This window comes from Ranitomeya imitator, chromosome 1 (assembly GCF_032444005.1).
Source record: "Ranitomeya imitator isolate aRanImi1 chromosome 1, aRanImi1.pri, whole genome shotgun sequence".
NCBI lineage: Eukaryota > Metazoa > Chordata > Amphibia > Anura > Dendrobatidae > Ranitomeya > Ranitomeya imitator.
This window is the reverse complement of record NC_091282.1, coordinates 360,351,057-360,369,889: the sequence shown is the minus strand read 5'-3', so window position 1 is coordinate 360,369,889 and position 18,833 is coordinate 360,351,057. Positions and strand designations below refer to the sequence as shown.

The following is an 18,833-nucleotide window of genomic DNA, read 5'->3' as shown; positions in this document are numbered from 1 at the left end:
ATAAAGGTATCAACCACTGAGGACTCTCAATTCTAAATATTTTTCTATCCACTGGCTAAGGGCAGTCTCACACGTCCAGATAATTCCGGTACCGGAAAAATCGGTACTGGAATTATCTGTGTCCATGTGCCGGTGCGTTTCTGTGGCACATCAGTGTGGCACACGTGCAGCACACGTGTGCCGCCCGTGTGCCCACTGGGTACCACACGCACCGTGCCGGAGACAGCGCTAAAGTTTAGCGCTGTCCCCTGCATCGTGCTGAAGCCCCATTCATATCTTCCCTGCAGCAGCGTTTGCTGTAGAGAAGATATGAATAATAGTGTGTAAAATCCAGATCCAGGTGCCCCCCCCCCCCCCCCCCGCTGTGATTAAAATACTCACCCAGCTCCCGGCTCCCTCGCTGCTTCCTGTCCTGGCCGCACCTTGTACTGTATGAGCGGTCACGTGGGGCCGCTCATTTACAGTAATGAATATGCGGCTCCACCTCCCATAGGACCTGGATCTGGATTTTACACACTATTATTCATATCTTCTCTACAGCAAATGCTGCTGCAGGGAAGATATGAATGGCGGATTCAGCACCAGTGGGGTGGACAGCGATTAATGTAGCGCTGTCTCCTGCACGGCACAAGGACTGCACACGGACAACGTCCATGTGCGGTATGTGTTTTACACTGACCCATTGACTTTAATGGGTCCGTGTAATCCGTGCGCTCCCACGAACATTGACATGTCTCCGTGTTTGGCACACGGAGACACAGTCCACAAAAAATCAATGACATCTGCACAGATGCATTGATTTTAATGTGTGTACGTGTGTCAGTGGCTCCGGGACGTGAGGAAACTGTCACCTCACGTACCGGAGCCACTGACGTGTGAAACCGGCCTAACATGGTACCAAGATATATATCTTTCCTGCAACAAGGATGAATTTGAAGTTTTAAATATTCACTCATCTCTATGTGCGAATATATTGTTTTATTTGTAAACCATGCTAGACCGTTTTTGTTTAACTGCAATAGATTACCAAGTATTTAATTAACCCTTTCACCCCGAGCCTGTTTTCACCTTCATGACCAGGCCACATTTTACAATTCTGCCCAATTTTACTTTGTGGCAATAACTCTGGAACACTTCTACTTCTGAGATTTGTTTTTTTTGTGATTTACTGTACTTGATGATAGTGGTAAAATTTCTTTGATATTACTTGCATTTATTTATTTGTGAAGCAAATTCGAATTTTATTGAAAAGTTTTAAAATGTAGCAGTTTTCAAACTTTAAATTTTTATGCCCTTAAATCAGAGATACAAAGCACAAAATAGTTAATAGCATTTCCCCAATGTCTATTTTACATCAGCACCATTTTTGAAACTTTCTTTTTTTTTGCTAGAAAGTTGGAAGGGTTAAAAGTTGACCAGCGATTTTTCATTTTTCCAAGAAAACATAACATATTTTTTGGGGCTATAAGACGCACCAGACCATAAGACGCACCCCAAATTTTGGGGTGGAGAATAGCAGAAAAAAGATTTTCATAAGATGGAGGTTACCTTATTGTCCGAAATTAAAATATCTTACCTGAGAGCTGGCAATACTACGGCGGGGTCAAAGAAGGCAGGGTCCCTTTCCCAGGAAGTTGGCAGCGGCAGAAGTGGGGCAATGCTGCAGTCCCAGGGTGCAATGCTGTGGGTCCAGGTTTGGTGGTGAGGCAGAGCTGAAGCAGGGTCCCATCTTCAGGATGCCAGCGGTGGCAGAAGTGGGGCAATGTTGCAATCCCGGAGTGCGATGCTGCAGATCATGGAGCAGGGTCCCTTCCTCAGGATGCCGGCGGCAGAAATGTGGCAACGCCGCATCCCGGTGTCCACGGTGAACAGAGCCAAGTACATCACTGGTTTCCCCACGGCCATCTTCCTGAAGCCATAGGCTGCTGAACGCTTCTGGAAAATGGCCACCAGAGGTCTCGGTGGCCATCTTCCTGAAGACGAGTGCTGGCAAGATTTCAACCTGCGCACATACGGCCTCTGGCGGCCATTTTCCTAAAGCCTCCGGGGGCCCACAGCTTCAAAAAGATGGCCACAGAGAAATCGGTGATGCATTCTGCTCACCGTGGAAACCAGGCTGAGGATCCCTAAATCCAGGTGTGAAAAACTTGTTGGTATCAAGAACCCTGCTGCAGACTTACAGCAGGAGTCTGTGCATGAGATACAGAAGGACAGGGGGTAGTAGAGGAGTGCTGTGGTGAGCTTACCTGCCGAAGCGCAGTACCTGAATCATATGACCACTGGGGGAATGGCCGGAGGCAGAGCCAGACACCGAGTAGTGGCAGTGACCGGCGAAACCGGTGAGTGGTCTGAACGTGCTGAAGTCAAGCCAGGAGGTTGATCAAGTGCCAAAGAGTGACAGGCTGAGAGTGGTCAGGACATAGCAAAAGGTCAGATAGCTTAAGATAGCGGCGCAATACAAACGGGGCATACAGGAGATTAGTAAGAGTACCAAGCCAAAGGTCAGAGCCAGAAACAGACATTAAGCACACAATCACAAAGCAATGCACAGAATGAGAACACGGACCGGATCATACGCGAGAAGGCAAATGGACTACCCAGTATGCAAGCACACCAGGGGGTCAGACACACAGCCAAGACAGATGTATCACTGACAAGGATCCCCAGATGAGGGCGAGTAAATATAGCCCTCCCCAAAAAGAATGCCATACAAAATTAATCCTGAGAGGACAGGGAAGGAACCCTGTCCACAACCATGACAGAAGACTCATGGCTGTACTAGCTCAAAAGTGTGCTTCTACTCAATAGTGAGCAAAGGGTCTGAGTACTTATGACCATGTGATTTCAGTTTTTCTTTTTTAATAAATTTGCAAACATTGCACCTCATCTTCACTGAAAAAAAGAAGAAATGTAGAAGAGTGTACATTAATGTGAAAAAAATGAACTTTTTTGAATTTATCAAATGGCTGCAATGAAGCAAAGAGTGAAAAATTTAAAGGGGTCTGAATACTTTCCGTACCCATTGTATATCAGGGATTCCATCTAAATCTCCTAGTGACATGATTCAGATAGAACCCTCGAGGGAGCCACTCACTATAATGAGGCAGCAGAGTTACTGTGGACTCCGTCTGGCCTAAGTTCAGTGTTGTCCTGAATTTCAGAAGTGCACAAAACTGTGGCCGACGGCACTTTTATGTATGCCTACAAAAACGGACACCATCGGATCACATGTCAGATGGCGTCCACAGAGCCTCTATTAGACTCAGTAGTTTTACACTGAAACCCTGATGTAAGCGCTCAGCACAGAGTGCAGAATAAATATGTGCCAAGCCTTACTGCGATCTTTGGAAGGCAGAATGAATAAATCAACAGTAGGTGAAGAATTGGTTTTATTTTTTTACGCTGTTTCTTTTGCGGTATAAGCTATTAGACGACTTTATTCTTCGGGTCAGTGCGATTATAGCAATATCAGATTTATATAGTTTTTTATGTTTGGCAGCAGTCACACACTAAAAAACACTTTTTATTGCTTTTTGCATCCCCATATTTAGAAATAAAATCTGGAAAAATAATAGCTATCTAAATATGGGGACGCAAAAACAATCAAAAAAACACAAGGATGCCTATTTTGTGATTATTAAACTACAGTGAAAAAAAAACAACAAACTCACGAGTAAAATGTCATTCGTTGCTGTGCGGTATAAAAGCACAAGATAAAATTTTGATGAGAACAATCTGAATTCTCTATGCTGTACTTTAACAGAGGAGAAATGTTACATAACATATAAAATGTGATGATACCACATTTCCTTTAAATGTCCCAATGTAAAAAAAAAACAGCTATTGCAACTACAGGCATTTCATAACAATAACAACAGTTACAACAGAGCTGAACATTTTGCTTCATAGCAAGTCACATAAACTCCAGACATTCTGTATCGGGACACAAGAAATCATACAAATGACACTCTAAAAATGGCCTCTCTCCTCTCCTGATCCCAACTATCAGCTGTTACCTGGCACACCACACTGCCTTTGTGTCATCCCACCTGCATATAATCCATGGGATCTCCTTAACCTCTTCACACCCGGCCATTTTCCTTTTTTTTGTGTTAGTTTTTCCTCTCCTTCTTCCAAGAGTCATAACTTTTTAATTTTTCTGTCCACATAGCTGTAGGAGGGCTTGATTACTGCAGGACAAATTGTACTTTTCAATGACATCATTACTTTTATGATGGGATGCACTGGAAAGCGGAAAAAACTTTCCAAGTGCATTGAAATTGCAAAAAAGTGCAATTCTACAGTTGTTTTTTGTGTTTTCTATTTATCATGTTCACGATATCCTAAAACGGACCTAGCAAACTGATTTTCCAGGTCAGTATAAGTAGGTAGATACCAAACATGTATAGTTTCTTTATTAAAGGGAACCTGTCACCCCCAAAATCGATGGTGAGGTAAGCCCACCGCCATCAGGGTCTTATCTACAGCATTCTGTAATGCTGTAGATAAGCCCCCGATGTTACCTGAAAGAGGAGAAAAAGAGGTTACATTATACTCACCCAGGGGCGGTCCCGCTGCTAGTCCGGTCAAATGGGTATCTCAGGTCCGCTCAGGTGCTTCCCATCTTCATTCCATGACGTCCTCTTCTGGTCTTCACGCCGCGGCTCCGGCGCAGGCGTACTTTGTCTGCCCTGCTGAGGGCAGAGCAAAGTACTGCAGTGCGCAGGCGCCGGGCCTCTCTGACCTTTCCGGCGCCTGCGCACTGCAGTATACTGCATAGTATATCTACCTATAATGTGTAGACATTTACTCTATCTATTCTATTCTAACCTGTCAGTGTGATTTTACTGTACACCGCACTGAATTGCCGGCTTTTCTATAGAACACAGGTGCGTATTTCTCGCAAGTCACACTGATGGTTCGTGTGGTGTGCGAGTTTTTCTCGCACCCATAGACTTTCATTGGCAGGTTTTGGTCGTAATACGGTGACAAACGCAGCATGCTGCGATTTCACTCGCACATATAATACGGCCGAGAAAACAACGGATGATAGGAGCTGCCACATAGATTAACATTGGTCCGAGTGCTATGCGATTTTTTTTTTAACGCATAGCATCGGTCCGTATTATGGTCTAGTGTGACTCCAGCCTAACCCTTCTAACATCCTAACAAAAAAATGATGCTTAAAAAATGATGATGATGTTAAATAGACATGTGGGAAATGTTATTTATTTACTATTTTGTATGGTATAACTATCTAGATTAAGGGCATAAAAATCAAAAATTAGAAAATTGCTAAATTTTCACGTTTTGTCAAATTTTCGATGTTTTCATAAATAAACGCAAATCATATCGACTAAAATTTACCACTAACATGAAGTACAATATGTCACAAAAACAATCTATGAATCACTAGGATATCTTCAAGTGTTCCAGAGTTATAACCTCATAAAAGGACGCTGGTCAGAATTGGAAAATTTAGCCTGGTAAGGAAGGTGAAAACAGGCTGGGGAGTGCTAGGAAATAGATTCCTGTTAATCTGATGGTCATTAGAACTAATGTACCAGAAAAACCCTTTAGGCCGGGATCACACATGCGATAAATACGGCCGAGTCTCACATGTTAATACCCGGCATTGCCGCCGTCACTCAGGAGCGGAGCGTGCAGCTCCATGTATTGCTATGCGGCCGCACGCTCCGCTCCTGAGTGACGGGGCAATGCCGTGTATTAACATGCGAGACTCGGCGATATTTCTCGCATGTATGATCCAGGCCTAATTGTTAATCTCTTTGAATCTATATAAAATAAATTGTTGCTTTGCCAAAATTTTTTCTTGTGCAGCAAGAAATTGCTTCCATTCCTGGCATTCAGTGATTATTTTATAATACTTAATGCATATGATAAATTTAATATATTAAACTCTGCTATCGCATGAGTGATTTCCAAGAAGTAGTACTAAAAGAGAAGGAATATATTAATTTTGGTCAGAAACCATGGAAAATACTTAAATGTTTAGAGTTTTAACACTTCAGTTTCCTCTTTCCAACACAGCTCAGCGTTCTGCTCAAGAGCTCCCTCAAGTGGAAAACTATAGTCTCAGTGCATGCTCAGTCAATGGCCGTGAAGAATTGTTACTCTGCGGATCCAATTTCCTTTCGGACTCCAAAGTTGTCTTCATAGAAAAAGGTCCAGGTAAGATTCAAGCTACAGATTTGTTTCTTTAGAAAACAAACGTAAGTAAATGATAGAATATTATACAGAAACTAAAGGTCTGCCACTTCATTTGGATAATAAAAAAAATCAAACAGATAAGAAGAAAAACACGAGAATGGGAAAGTATATCAAATTAAAGTCTAAAATCAACTAAAAATTGACTACATTTTATAATCAATCTAATACACACTAGCACCACAGTGATAAATAATAATATATTGTTGTTTTATGAAAGAAAGAACAATGTCATATCAAATGCATCAAATTTTTAATATTGCTATTGTTTAAACTCTAGTAGTTACTGTAATTTATTATGTAAGTATAATGTTTTCATAGATTCAGCAATTATGACAATTTACCATTTCAGCCTAGGGCTTTCCAGCCAAGCTAAAGTATAGAGAAAAAAATATAGAGAAAAAAAGCAAAAAGAGGAATTTTACCATTTATTAAATGGAAAACTAACCAAATCATTATAAAGTGGCAGAAGAGATAAACTCAATAAAAACATTTTTTTTTCTCACTGTTGTGGCATTGTGGAGATATTATCTTGTAAAGTTATTTCAGATATTTCTGAAATGGTTTGGGGGTACTATGTCACATTGGCAGAGCCCTCCATAAGTGACTCCATTTTACAAACTACACCTCTCAATGAATATACCATTGGGCCATGAAAAAAAAAAAAATTACCACCAAAATGTTGTTTTAGCCCCAGCTTTTACTTTTTCACACTGGGAAATGGGTAAAAATTGGCCAAAGATTTAGCCCACAATTTCTGCTAAATGTAGAAATCCCCCATATGTGGCTGTACAGTACTGCTTAGCCAGTAGTGGATGATGCTGAGTGAAAATTGCAAACTGCCATTGTAGTACCCAATACACTTTAGTCACCAGTACACTGTAGTGCCCAGCTCATGCTTCTGTAGACATGCACATGTAAACTAGGTGTGCTGTCATTGCTACAGAAATGCCAAACATGTGGATGCTAAATCTGGTTTAAATTGGCAGAGAAAAAGAGAAATAGATGATACAACACCGCAGAAGAAATGCTAGCACAGGCTTCCAGTATCCGTTGTTTCAGATGCTGAAACAGTTCATGTAGGAATGCTCGGACCTGACACCTATAATGTGGTGGTGCACCATCTTGGGTGTCAGGTCCGAGCATTCCTACATGAACTGTTTCCTGGAAAGTGGATTGGTCGTCGTGGGCCAGTTGAATGGCCACCAAGGTCTCCCGATCTGACCCCCCTTAGACTTTTATCTTTGGGGTCATCTGAAGGCAATTGTCTATGCTGTGAAGATACGAGATGTGCAGCATCTGAAACAGCAGATACTGGAAGCCTGAGCTAGCATTTCTTCTGTGGTGTTGCTATCAGTGTGTCAAGAGAGGGAGAAGAGGGTTACCTTGACAATCCAACACAATGGGCAGCACTTTGAACACATTTTATAAGTGGCCAAAAACTTGTAAATAACTCATGATAGAACAAAGTTATGTTAAAACCAAGCACACCATTGTTTTTCTTGTGAAATTCTCAATAAGTTTGATGTGTCACATGACCCTCTTTCCATTGAAATAAGTAAAGTTGGATCCAAAATGGCCAACTTCAAAATGGCCACCATGGTCACCACCCATTTTGAAAAGTTTTCCCCCTCCCATATACTAATGTGCCACAAACAGCAAGTTGATATCACCAACCATTCCCATTTTACTTAGGTGTATCCATATAAATGTCCTACCCTGTAGATCTATACAAGCAGCCAAAATTGGAAAGCCCCCAAATTGGTACAGACAATATATCAATATATCGGTTATGTATTGTATTCTCCCAATGTGCATGTAATACCTTAAGCTGCCATTCACACCCATTTGTGTCAACTTCTGCATGTTATCAGGCCAAAATCACCAGGGTATGTGAACATTTGATCAGGGTCATTTCGATGTTTTGGGTTGTCATTATGATTTAAAAAGAGAAAACACAGTAGTTTGACAATAAATGGCTTCACCCAACCACTAACCATGAATGGAGAAAAAGTTTCATGTTCTCTGACAAAAGGCCAAGAAAGCAAAAATTTTGCTGGGGTATGTAAACTTTTGAGCATAACTGTACGTTTCAGGTACATACAACCTCCAAAGAAAATATAAAGTGTAAGGAGTGAACTCACCGACATCAAACTGCCTAGCAGTAACATGCAAGAAAAAATTTTTGAAGGAAAAGCAGGTACGTTCCTTTATAAAAACAATGTGCTTTATTTCAGATCCATAATAAACAGCTCTGTTGGCTCATACAGACATATCTGATGCATTTCCAGCGTTGTTGGCCGCCCTTAGTCATGGAGATCTCTGTGATTAAGGGCAGCCAGCAATGTCAAAGATGTTTGTATGAGCCAACAGAACTTTATGGATCTGAAATAAAATATATTGTTTTTATAAATGGATATACCTGCTTTTCTAAAAAAAAAAAAAAGCTTTCATACATACAACCTCACCACCTGCTCATTGTATAAAGTCAGTCTTAACGAACGCCAGGTCATATATAGTACAGACCAAAAGTTTGGACACACCTTCTCATTTTAAGATTTTTCTGTATTTTCATGACTATTAAAATTGTACATTCACACTGAAGGCATCAAAACTATGAATTAACACATGTGGAAGTATATACTTAACAAAAAAATGTGAAACAATTTACATTTACAATGTACTGTATGTGCAACTGTTGCAACAGAGAAACTCGCACTAAGGCCGGCGTCACACTAGCGAGTTTTACGGACGTATGAGAGGTGCAGAAAATACGGATTGCACACGGTACAATGATTCTCTATGGCCCAGCTCCTATCTGCCGTATTTTACGGATCCGTATTATACGGTCTTGTACGGCCATAGAAAATCGCAGCATGCTGCGTTTGTCAGCATATTGCGCAAAAATATCGCCAATGAAAGTCTATGGGGGTGAGAAAAATACGGATTACACACGGACGATTCGTGTGACTTGGGAGAAATACGCAGCGGTGTTCTAGAGAAAAGCCGGTAATTCAGTGCGGTGTACAGTAAAATCACACTGACAGGATAGAATAGGTAGAATAAATGTGTACACATAGAATAGGTATATCTATATATATATATATCTATATATATAATTGCCTAAGGGTTTTTCCGTCTGTCTGTCTGTCTGTCTGTCTGTCTGTCCTGGAAATCCCTGCTCTCTGATTGGTCGAGGCCGCCAGGCCTCGACCAATCAGCAACGGGCACAGCGACGATGATGTCATAAAGGACGTAGACATCCTGCGTCTCCGATTGGTCAAGGCCGCCAGGCCTCGACCAATCAGCAACGGGCACAGCGACGATGATGTCATAATGGTTGCCATGGCGACGATGATGTCATAAAGGTTGCCTCGACCAATCAGCAACGGGCACAGTCTGCCGCGAATTATGGAATCATCATTGTCCATATACTACAGGGACATGCATATTCTAGAATACCCGATGCGTTAGAATCGGGCCACAATCTAGTATATATATATATATATACTAGCTGAAGAGCCCGGCGTTGCCTGGGCATAGTAAATATCTGTGGTTAGTTATAGCACCTCACTTCCCTTATTTTCCCATCACGCCTCTCATTTTCCCAATCACATCTTTCATTTTCCCCCTCACATCTCTCATTTTCTCCCTCACACCTCTCATTTTCTCCCTCACTCCTCTCATTCCCCCCTAACACTTGTCATTTCAACCTCACATCTGTCATTTTCTGATCACTCCACTATTTTTCCTCACTCCTCTCATTTTGCACTCACACCTTTTCATTTTCACCTCACACCTCTCATTTTCACCTCATCACCTCAGTATATACATGTTTGTCATCTCCCTTATATATAGTATACATCTGTATATCATCTCCTGTATATAGTATATACCTGTATGTCATCTCCCCTGTATATAGTATATACCTGCTGTGTGTCATCTCCCCTATATATAGTATATACCTGAATGTCATCTCCTTCTATATATAGTATATACCTGTATGTCATCTCCTCCTGTATATAGTATATACCTGTGTGTCATCTCCCCTGTATATAGTATATATCTGAGTGTCATCTCCTCCTGTATATAGTATATACCTGCATGTCATCTATATATAGCATATACCTGTATGTCATCTTCTATATATAGCATATACCTGTATGTCATCTCCTCCTGTATATAGTATATACCTGTGTGTCATCTCCCCTGTATATAGTATATATCTGAGTGTCATCTCCTCCTGCATATAGTATATACCTGCATGTCATCTTCTATATATAGCATAAACCTGTATGTCATCTCCTCCTGTATATAGTATATACCTGTATGTCATCTCCTCCTGTATATATATGTACCTATATGTCATCTCCTCCTCTATATAGTATATACCTGTGTGTCATCTCTCCTGTATATAGTATATATCTGTGTGTCATCTCCCCTGTATATAGTATATACCTGTGTGTCATCTCCTCCTGTATTAGACCTCGTTCACACGTTATTTGCTCAGTATTTTTACCTCAGTATTTGTAAGCTAAATTGGCAGCCTGATAAATCCCCAGCCATCAGGAAGCCCTCCCCCTGGCTGTATATATTAGCTCACACATACACATAATAGACAGGTCATGTGACTGACAGCTGCCGTATTTCCTATATGGTGCAATTGTTGTAGTTTGTCTGATTATTAATCAGATTTTTATTTTTGAAGGATAATACCAGACTTGTGTGTGTTTTAGGGCGAGTTTCATTTGTCAAGTTGTGTGTGTTGAGTTGCGTGTGGCGACATGCATGTAGCGACTTTTGTGAGATGAGTTTTGTGTAGCAACATGCGTGTAGCAACTTTTTGTGTGTCGAGTTACATGTGACAGGTTAGTGTAGCAAGTTGTGTGCAGCAAGTTTTGCGCATGGCGAGTTTTGCGCGTTGCGAGTATTATGTGTGGTGCCTTTTGAGTATGTGCAAGTTTTGTGTGAGGCAACTTTTGCATGTGTTGCAACTTTTGAGCAAGTGGCAATTTTTCCGCGTGTGCAAGTTTTGCGTGTGGCGAGTTTTTCATGAGGAGAATTTTGCACTTGTGGCGAGTTTTGCAAGAGCCTAGTTTTTGCATGTGGCGAGTTCTGCGCGTGGCGAGTTTTGAGTGGCGACTTTTGTGTTTTGACTTTTATGTGGCGAGGTTGGTGTATTTGTGGTGAAATGTGTGCTGAGGGTAATATGTGTTCAAGCACGTGGTAGTGTGTGGCGCATTTTGTGTGTGTTCATATCCCCGTGTGTGGTGAGTATCCCATGTCGGGGCCCCACCTTAGCAACTGTGCGGTATATACTCTTTGGCGCCATCGTTCTCATTCTTAAAGTCCCCCTTGTTCACATCTGGCAGCTGTCAATTTGCCTCCAACACTTTTCCTTTCATTTTTTCCCATTATGTAGATAGGGGCAAAATTGTTTGGTGAATTGGAAAGCGCGGGGTTAAAATTTCACCTCATAACATAGCCTATGACGCTCTCAGGGTCCAGACGTGTGACTGTGCAAAATTTTGTTGCTGTAGCTGCGACGCTTCCAACACTTTTCCTTTCACTTTTTCCCCATTATGTAGATAGGGGCAAAATTGTTTGGTGAATTGGAACGCGCGGGGTTAAAATTTCACCTCACAACGAAGCCTATGACGCTCTCAGGGTCCCGACGTGTGACTGTGCAAAATTTTGTTTCTGTAGCTGCGACGCCTCCAACACTTTTCCTTTCACTTTTTTCCCCATTATGTAGATAGGGGCAAAATTGTTTGGTGAATTGGAAAGCGCGGGGTTAAAATTTCACCTCACAACGTAGCCTATGATGCTCTCAGGGTCCAGACGTGTGACTGTGCAAAATTTTGTTGCTGTAGCTGCGACTCTTCCAACACTTTTCCTTTCACTTTTTTCCCCATTATGTAGATAGGGGCAAAATTGTTTGGTGAATTGGAACGCGTGGGGTTAAAATTTCGCCTCACAATATAGCCTATGACGCTCTCGGGGTCCAGACGTGTGACTGTGCAAAATTTTGTTTCTGTAGCTGCGACGCCTCCAACACTTTTCCTTTCACTTTTTTCCCCATTATGTAGATAGGGGCAAAATTGTTTGGTGAATTGGAAAGCGCGGGGTTAAAATTTCACCTCACAACGTAGCCTATGATGCTCTCAGGGTCCAGACGTGTGACTGTGCAAAATTTTGTTGCTGTAGCTGCGACGCTTCCAACACTTTTCCTTTCACTTTTTTCCCCATTATGTAGATAGGGGCAAAATTGTTTGGTGAATTGGAAAGCGCGGGGTTAAAATTTCACCTCACAACGAAGCCTATGACGCTCTCAGGGTCCAGACGTGTGACTGTGCAAAATTTTGTTTCTATAGCTGCGACGCTTCCAACACTTTTCCTTTCACTTTTTTCCCCATTATGTAGATAGGGGCAAAATTGTTTGGTGAATTGGAACGCGCGGGGTTAAAATTTCACCTCACAATATAGCCTATGACGCTCTGGGGGTCCAGACATGTGACTGTGCAAAATTTTGTGACTGTAGCTGCGACGCCTCCAACACTTTTCCTTTCACTTTTTCCCCATTATGTAGATAGGGGCAAAATAGTTTGGTGAATTGGAACGCGCTGGGTTAAAATTTCACCTCACAACAAAGCCTATGACGCTCTCAGGGTCCAGACGTGTGACTGTGCAAAATTTTTTTTCTGTAGCTGCGACGCTTCCAACACTTTTCCTTTCACTTTTTTCCCCATTATGTAGATAGGGGCAAAATTGTTTGGTGAATTGGAACGCGCGGGGTTAAAATTTCGCCTCACAATATAGCCTATGACGCTCTCGGGGTCCAGACATGTGACTGTGCAAAATTTTGTGGCTGTAGCTGCGACGCCTCCAACACTTTTCCTTTCACTTTTTCCCCATTATGTAGATAGGGGCAAAATAGTTTGGTGAATTGGAACGCGCGGGGTTAAAATTTCACCTCACAACGTAGCCTATGACGCTCTCAGGGTCCAGACGTGTGACTGTGCAAAATTTTGTTTCTGTAGCTGCGACGCCTCCAACACTTTTCCTTTCACTTTTTTCCCCATTACGTAGATAGGGGCAAAATTGTTTGGTGAATTGGAAAGTGCAGGGTTAATATTTCACCTCACAACGTAGCCTTTGACGCTCTCAGGGTCCAGACGTGTGACTGTGCAAAATTTTGTTGCTGTAGCTGCGACGCTTCCAACACTTTTCCTTTCACTTTTTTCCCCATTATGTAGATAGGGGCAATATTGTTTAGTGAATTGGAACGCGCGGGGTTAAAATTTCGCATCACAATATAGCCTATGACGCTCTCGGGGTCCAGACGTGTGACTGTGCAAAATTTTGTTTCTGTAGCTGCGACGCCTCCAACACTTTTCCTTTCACTTTTTTCCCCATTATGTAGATAGGGGCAAAATAGTTTGGTGAATTGGAACGCACGGGGTTAAAATTTCACCTCACAACGTAGCCTATGACGCTCTCACGGTCCAGACGTGTGACTGTGCAAAATTTTGTTTCTGTAGCTGCGACGCCTCCAACACTTTTCCTTTCACTTTTTTCCCCATTACGTAGATAGGGGCAAAATTGTTTGGTGAATTGGAAAGCGCAGGGTTAATATTTCACCTCACAACGTAGCCTATGACGCTCTCAGGGTCCAGACGTGTGACTGTGCAAAATTTTGTTGCTGTAGCTGCGACGCTTCCAACACTTTTCCTTTCACTTTTTTCCCCATTATGTAGATAGGGGCAATATTGTTTGGTGAATTGGAACGCACGGGGTTAAAATTTCGCATCACAATATAGCCTATGACGCTCTCGGGGTCCAGACGTGTGACTGTGCAAAATTTTGTTTCTGTAGCTGCGACGCCTCCAACACTTTTCCTTTCACTTTTTTCCCCATTATGTAGATAGGGGCAAAATTGTTTGGTGAATTGGAACGCGCGGGGTTAAAATTTCACCTCACAACGTAGCCTATGACGCTCTCAGGGTCCAGACGTGTGACTGTGCAAAATTTTGTTTCTGTAGCTGCGACGCTTCCAACACTTTTCCTTTCACTTTTTTCCCCATTATGTAGATAGGGGCAAAATTGTTTGGTGAATTGGAACGCGCGGGGTTAAAATTTTGCCTCACAATATAGCCTTTGATGCTCTCGGGGTCCAGACATGTGACTGTGCAAAATTTTGTGGCTGTAGCTGCTACGCCTCCAACACTTTTCCTTTCACTTTTTTCCCCATTATGTAGATAGGGGCAAAATTGTTTGGTGAATTGGAACACGCGGGGTTAAAATTTCACCTCACAACATAGCCTATGACGCTCTCAGGGTCCAGACGTGTGACTGTGCAAAATTTTGTTTCTGTTGCTGCGACGCTTCCAACACTTTTCCTTTCACTTTTTTCCCCATTATGTAGATAGGGGCAAAATTGTTTGGTGAATTGGAACGCGCGGGGTTAAAATTTCGCCTCACAATATAGCCTATGACGCTCTCGGGGTCCAGACATGTGACTGTGCAAAATTTTGTGGCTGTAGCTGCGACGCCTCCAACACTTTTCCTTTCACTTTTTCCCCATTATGTAGATAGGGGCAAAATAGTTTGGTGAATTGGAACGCGCGGGGTTAAAATTTCACCTCACAACGTAGCCTATGACGCTCTCAGGGTCCAGACGTGTGACTGTGCAAAATTTTGTTTCTGTAGCTGCGACGCCTCCAACACTTTTCCTTTCACTTTTTTCCCCATTACGTAGATAGGGGCAAAATTGTTTGGTGAATTGGAAAGCGCAGGGTTAAAATTTCACCTCACAACAAAGCCTATGACGCTCTCAGGGTCCAGACGTGTGACTGTGCAAAATTTTTTTTCTGTAGCTGCGACGCTTCCAACACTTTTCCTTTCACTTTTTTCCCCATTATGTAGATAGGGGCAAAATTGTTTGGTGAATTGGAACGCGCGGGGTTAAAATTTCACCTCACAATATAGCCTATGACGCTCTCGGGGTCCAGACATGTGACTGTGCAAAATTTTGTGGCTGTAGCTGCGACGCCTCCAACACTTTTCCTTTCACTTTTTCCCCATTATGTAGATAGGGGCAAAATAGTTTGGTGAATTGGAACGCGCGGGGTTAAAATTTCACCTCACAACGTAGCCTATGACGCTCTCAGGGTCCAGACGTGTGACTGTGCAAAATTTTGTTTCTGTAGCTGCGACGCCTCCAACACTTTTCCTTTCACTTTTTTCCCCATTACGTAGATAGGGGCAAAATTGTTTGGTGAATTGGAAAGCGCAGGGTTAATATTTCACCTCACAACGTAGCCTATGACGCTCCCAGGGTCCAGACGTGTGACTGTGCAAAATTTTGTTGCTGTAGCTGCGACGCTTCCAACACTTTTCCTTTCACTTTTTTCCCCATTATGTAGATAGGGGCAATATTGTTTGGTGAATTGGAACGCGCGGGGTTAAAATTTCGCATCACAATATAGCCTATGACGCTCTCAGGGTCCAGACATGTGACTGTGCAAAATTTTGTGGCTGTAGCTGCGACGCCTCCAACACTTTTCCTTTCACTTTTTCCCCATTATGTAGATAGGGGCAAAATAGTTTGGTGAATTGGAACGCGCGGGGTTAAAATTTCACCTCACAACGTAGCCTATGACGCTCTCAGGGTCCAGACGTGTGACTGTGCAAAATTTTGTTTCTGTAGCTGCGACGCTTCCAACACTTTTCCTTTCACTTTTTTCCCCATTATGTAGATAGGGGCAAAATTGTTTGGTGAATTGGAACGCGCGGGGTTAAAATTTTGCCTCACAATATAGCCTATGACGCTCTCGGGGTCCAGACGTGTGACTGTGCAAAATTTTGTTTCTGTAGCTGCGACGCCTCCAACACTTTTCCTTTCACTTTTTTCCCCATTATGTAGATAGGGGCAAAATAGTTTGGTGAATTGGAACGCGCGGGGTTAAAATTTCACCTCACAACGTAGCCTATGACGCTCTCAGGGTCCAGACGTGTGACTGTGCAAAATTTTGTTTCTGTAGCTGCGACGCCTCCAACACTTTTCCTTTCACTTTTTTCCCCATTACGTAGATAGGGGCAAAATTGTTTGGTGAATTGGAAAGCGCAGGGTTAATATTTCACCACACAACGTAGCCTATGACGCTCTCAGGGTCCAGACGTGTGACTGTGCAAAATTTTGTTGCTGTAGCTGCGACGCTTCCAACACTTTTCCTTTCACTTTTTTCCCCATTATGTAGATAGGGGCAATATTGTTTGGTGAATTGGAACGCGCGAGGTTAAAATTTCGCATCACAATATAGCCTATGACGCTCTCGGGGTCCAGACGTGTGACTGTGCAAAATTTTGTTTCTGTAGCTGCGACGCCTCCAACACTTTTCCTTTCACTTTTTTCCCCATTATGTAGATAGGGGCAAAATTGTTTGGTGAATTGGAACGCGCGGGGTTAAAATTTCACCTCACAACGTAGCCTATGACGCTCTCAGGGTCCAGACGTGTGACTGTGCAAAATTTTGTTTCTGTAGCTGCGACGCTTCCAACACTTTTCCTTTCACTTTTTTCCCCATTATGTAGATAGGGGCAAAATTGTTTGGTGAATTGGAACACGCGGGGTTAAAATTTCACCTCACAACGTAGCCTATGACGCTCTCAGGGTCCAGACGTGTGACTGTGCAAAATTTTGTTTCTGTTGCTGCGACGCTTCCAACACTTTTCCTTTCACTTTTTTCCCCATTATGTAGATAGGGGCAAAATTGTTTGGTGAATTGGAACGCGCGGGGTTAAAATTTCGCCTCACAATATAGCCTATGACGCTCTCGGGGTCCAGACATGTGACTGTGCAAAATTTTGTGGCTGTAGCTGCGACGCCTCCAACACTTTTCCTTTCACTTTTTCCCCATTATGTAGATAGGGGCAAAATAGTTTGGTGAATTGGAACGCGCTGGGTTAAAATTTCACCTCACAACAAAGCCTATGACGCTCTCAGGGTCCAGACGTGTGACTGTGCAAAAATTTTTTTCTGTAGCTGCGACGCTTCCAACACTTTTCCTTTCACTTTTTTCCCCATTATGTAGATAGGGGCAAAATTTTTTGGTGAATTGGAAAGCGCAGGGTTAATATTTCACCTCACAACGTAGCCTATGACGCTCTCAGGGTCCAGACGTGTGACTGTGCAAAATTTTGTTGCTGTAGCTGCGACGCTTCCAACACTTTTCCTTTCACTTTTTTCCCCATTACGTAGATAGGGGCAATATTGTTTGGTGAATTGGAACGCGCGGGGTTAAAATTTCGCATCACAATATAGCCTATGACTCTCTCGGGGTCCAGACGTGTGACTGTGCAAAATTTTGTTTCTGTAGCTGCGACGCCTCCAACACTTTTCCTTTCACTTTTTTCCCCATTATGTAGATAGGGGCAAAATTGTTTGGTGAATTGGAACGCGCGGGGTTAAAATTTCACCTCACAACGTAGCCTATGACGCTCTCAGGGTCCAGACGTGTGACTGTGCAAAATTTTGTTTCTGTAGCTGCGAGGCTTCCAACACTTTTCCTTTCATTTTTTTCCCCATTATGTAGATAGGGGCAAAATTGTTTGGTGAATTGGAACGCGCGGGGTTAAAATTTTGCCTCACAATATAGCCTTTGATGCTCTCGGGGTCCAGACGTGTGACTGTGCAAAATTTTGTTGCTGTAGCTGCGACGCTTCCAACACTTTTCCTTTCACTTTTTTCCCCATTATGTAGATAGGGGCAATATTGTTTGGTGAATTGGAATGCGCGGAGTTAAAATTTCGCATCACAATATAGCCTATGACGCAATCGGGGTCCAGACGTGTGACTGTGCAAAATTTTGTTTCTGTAGCTGCGACGCCTCCAACACTTTTCCTTTCACTTTTTTCCCCATTATGTAGATAGGGGCAAAATAGTTTGGTGAATTGGAACGCGCGGGGTTAAAATTTCACCTCACAACGTAGCCTATGACGCTCTCAGGGTCCAGACGTGTGACTGTGCAAAATTTTGTTTCTGTAGCTGCGACGCCTCCAACACTTTTCCTTTCACTTTTTTCCCCATTACGTAGATAGGGGCAAAATTGTTTGGTGAATTGGAAAGCGCAGGGTTAATATTTCACCTCACAACGTAGCCTATGACGCTCTCAGGGTCCAGACGTGTGACTGTGCAAAATTTTGTTTCTGTAGCTGCGACGCCTCCAACACTTTTCCTTTCACTTTTTTCCCCATTACGTAGATAGGGGCAAAATTGTTTGGTGAATTGGAAAGCGCAGGGTTAATATTTCACCTCACAACGTAGCCTATGACGCTCTCAGGGTCCAGACGTGTGACTGTGCAAAATTTTGTTGCTGTAGCTGCGACGCTTCCAACACTTTTCCTTTCACTTTTTTCCCCATTATGTAGATAGGGGCAATATTGTTTGGTGAATTGGAACGCGCGGGGTTAAAATTTCGCATCACAATATAGCCTATGACGCTCTCGGGGTCCAGACGTGTGACTGTGCAAAATTTTGTTTCTGTAGCTGCGACGCCTCCAACACTTTTCCTTTCACTTTTTTCCCCATTATGTAGATAGGGGCA

The 18,833-nt window shown here is 42.7% G+C and overlaps 1 protein-coding gene across 2 annotated transcripts in view; it reads left to right on the top strand.

Moving 5' to 3' along the window:
• The window catches only part of NFATC4 (nuclear factor of activated T cells 4), a 190,662-nt gene that overhangs the window by 144,069 nt on the left and 27,760 nt on the right, over positions 1 to 18,833 (top strand). For both annotated transcript variants that reach the window (XM_069761042.1, XM_069761051.1), the window contains exon 6: positions 6,052 to 6,192. In XM_069761042.1, coding sequence (XP_069617143.1) covers positions 6,052 to 6,192 — 141 coding nt within the window. The remainder of the gene's footprint in view (positions 1 to 6,051; positions 6,193 to 18,833) is intronic.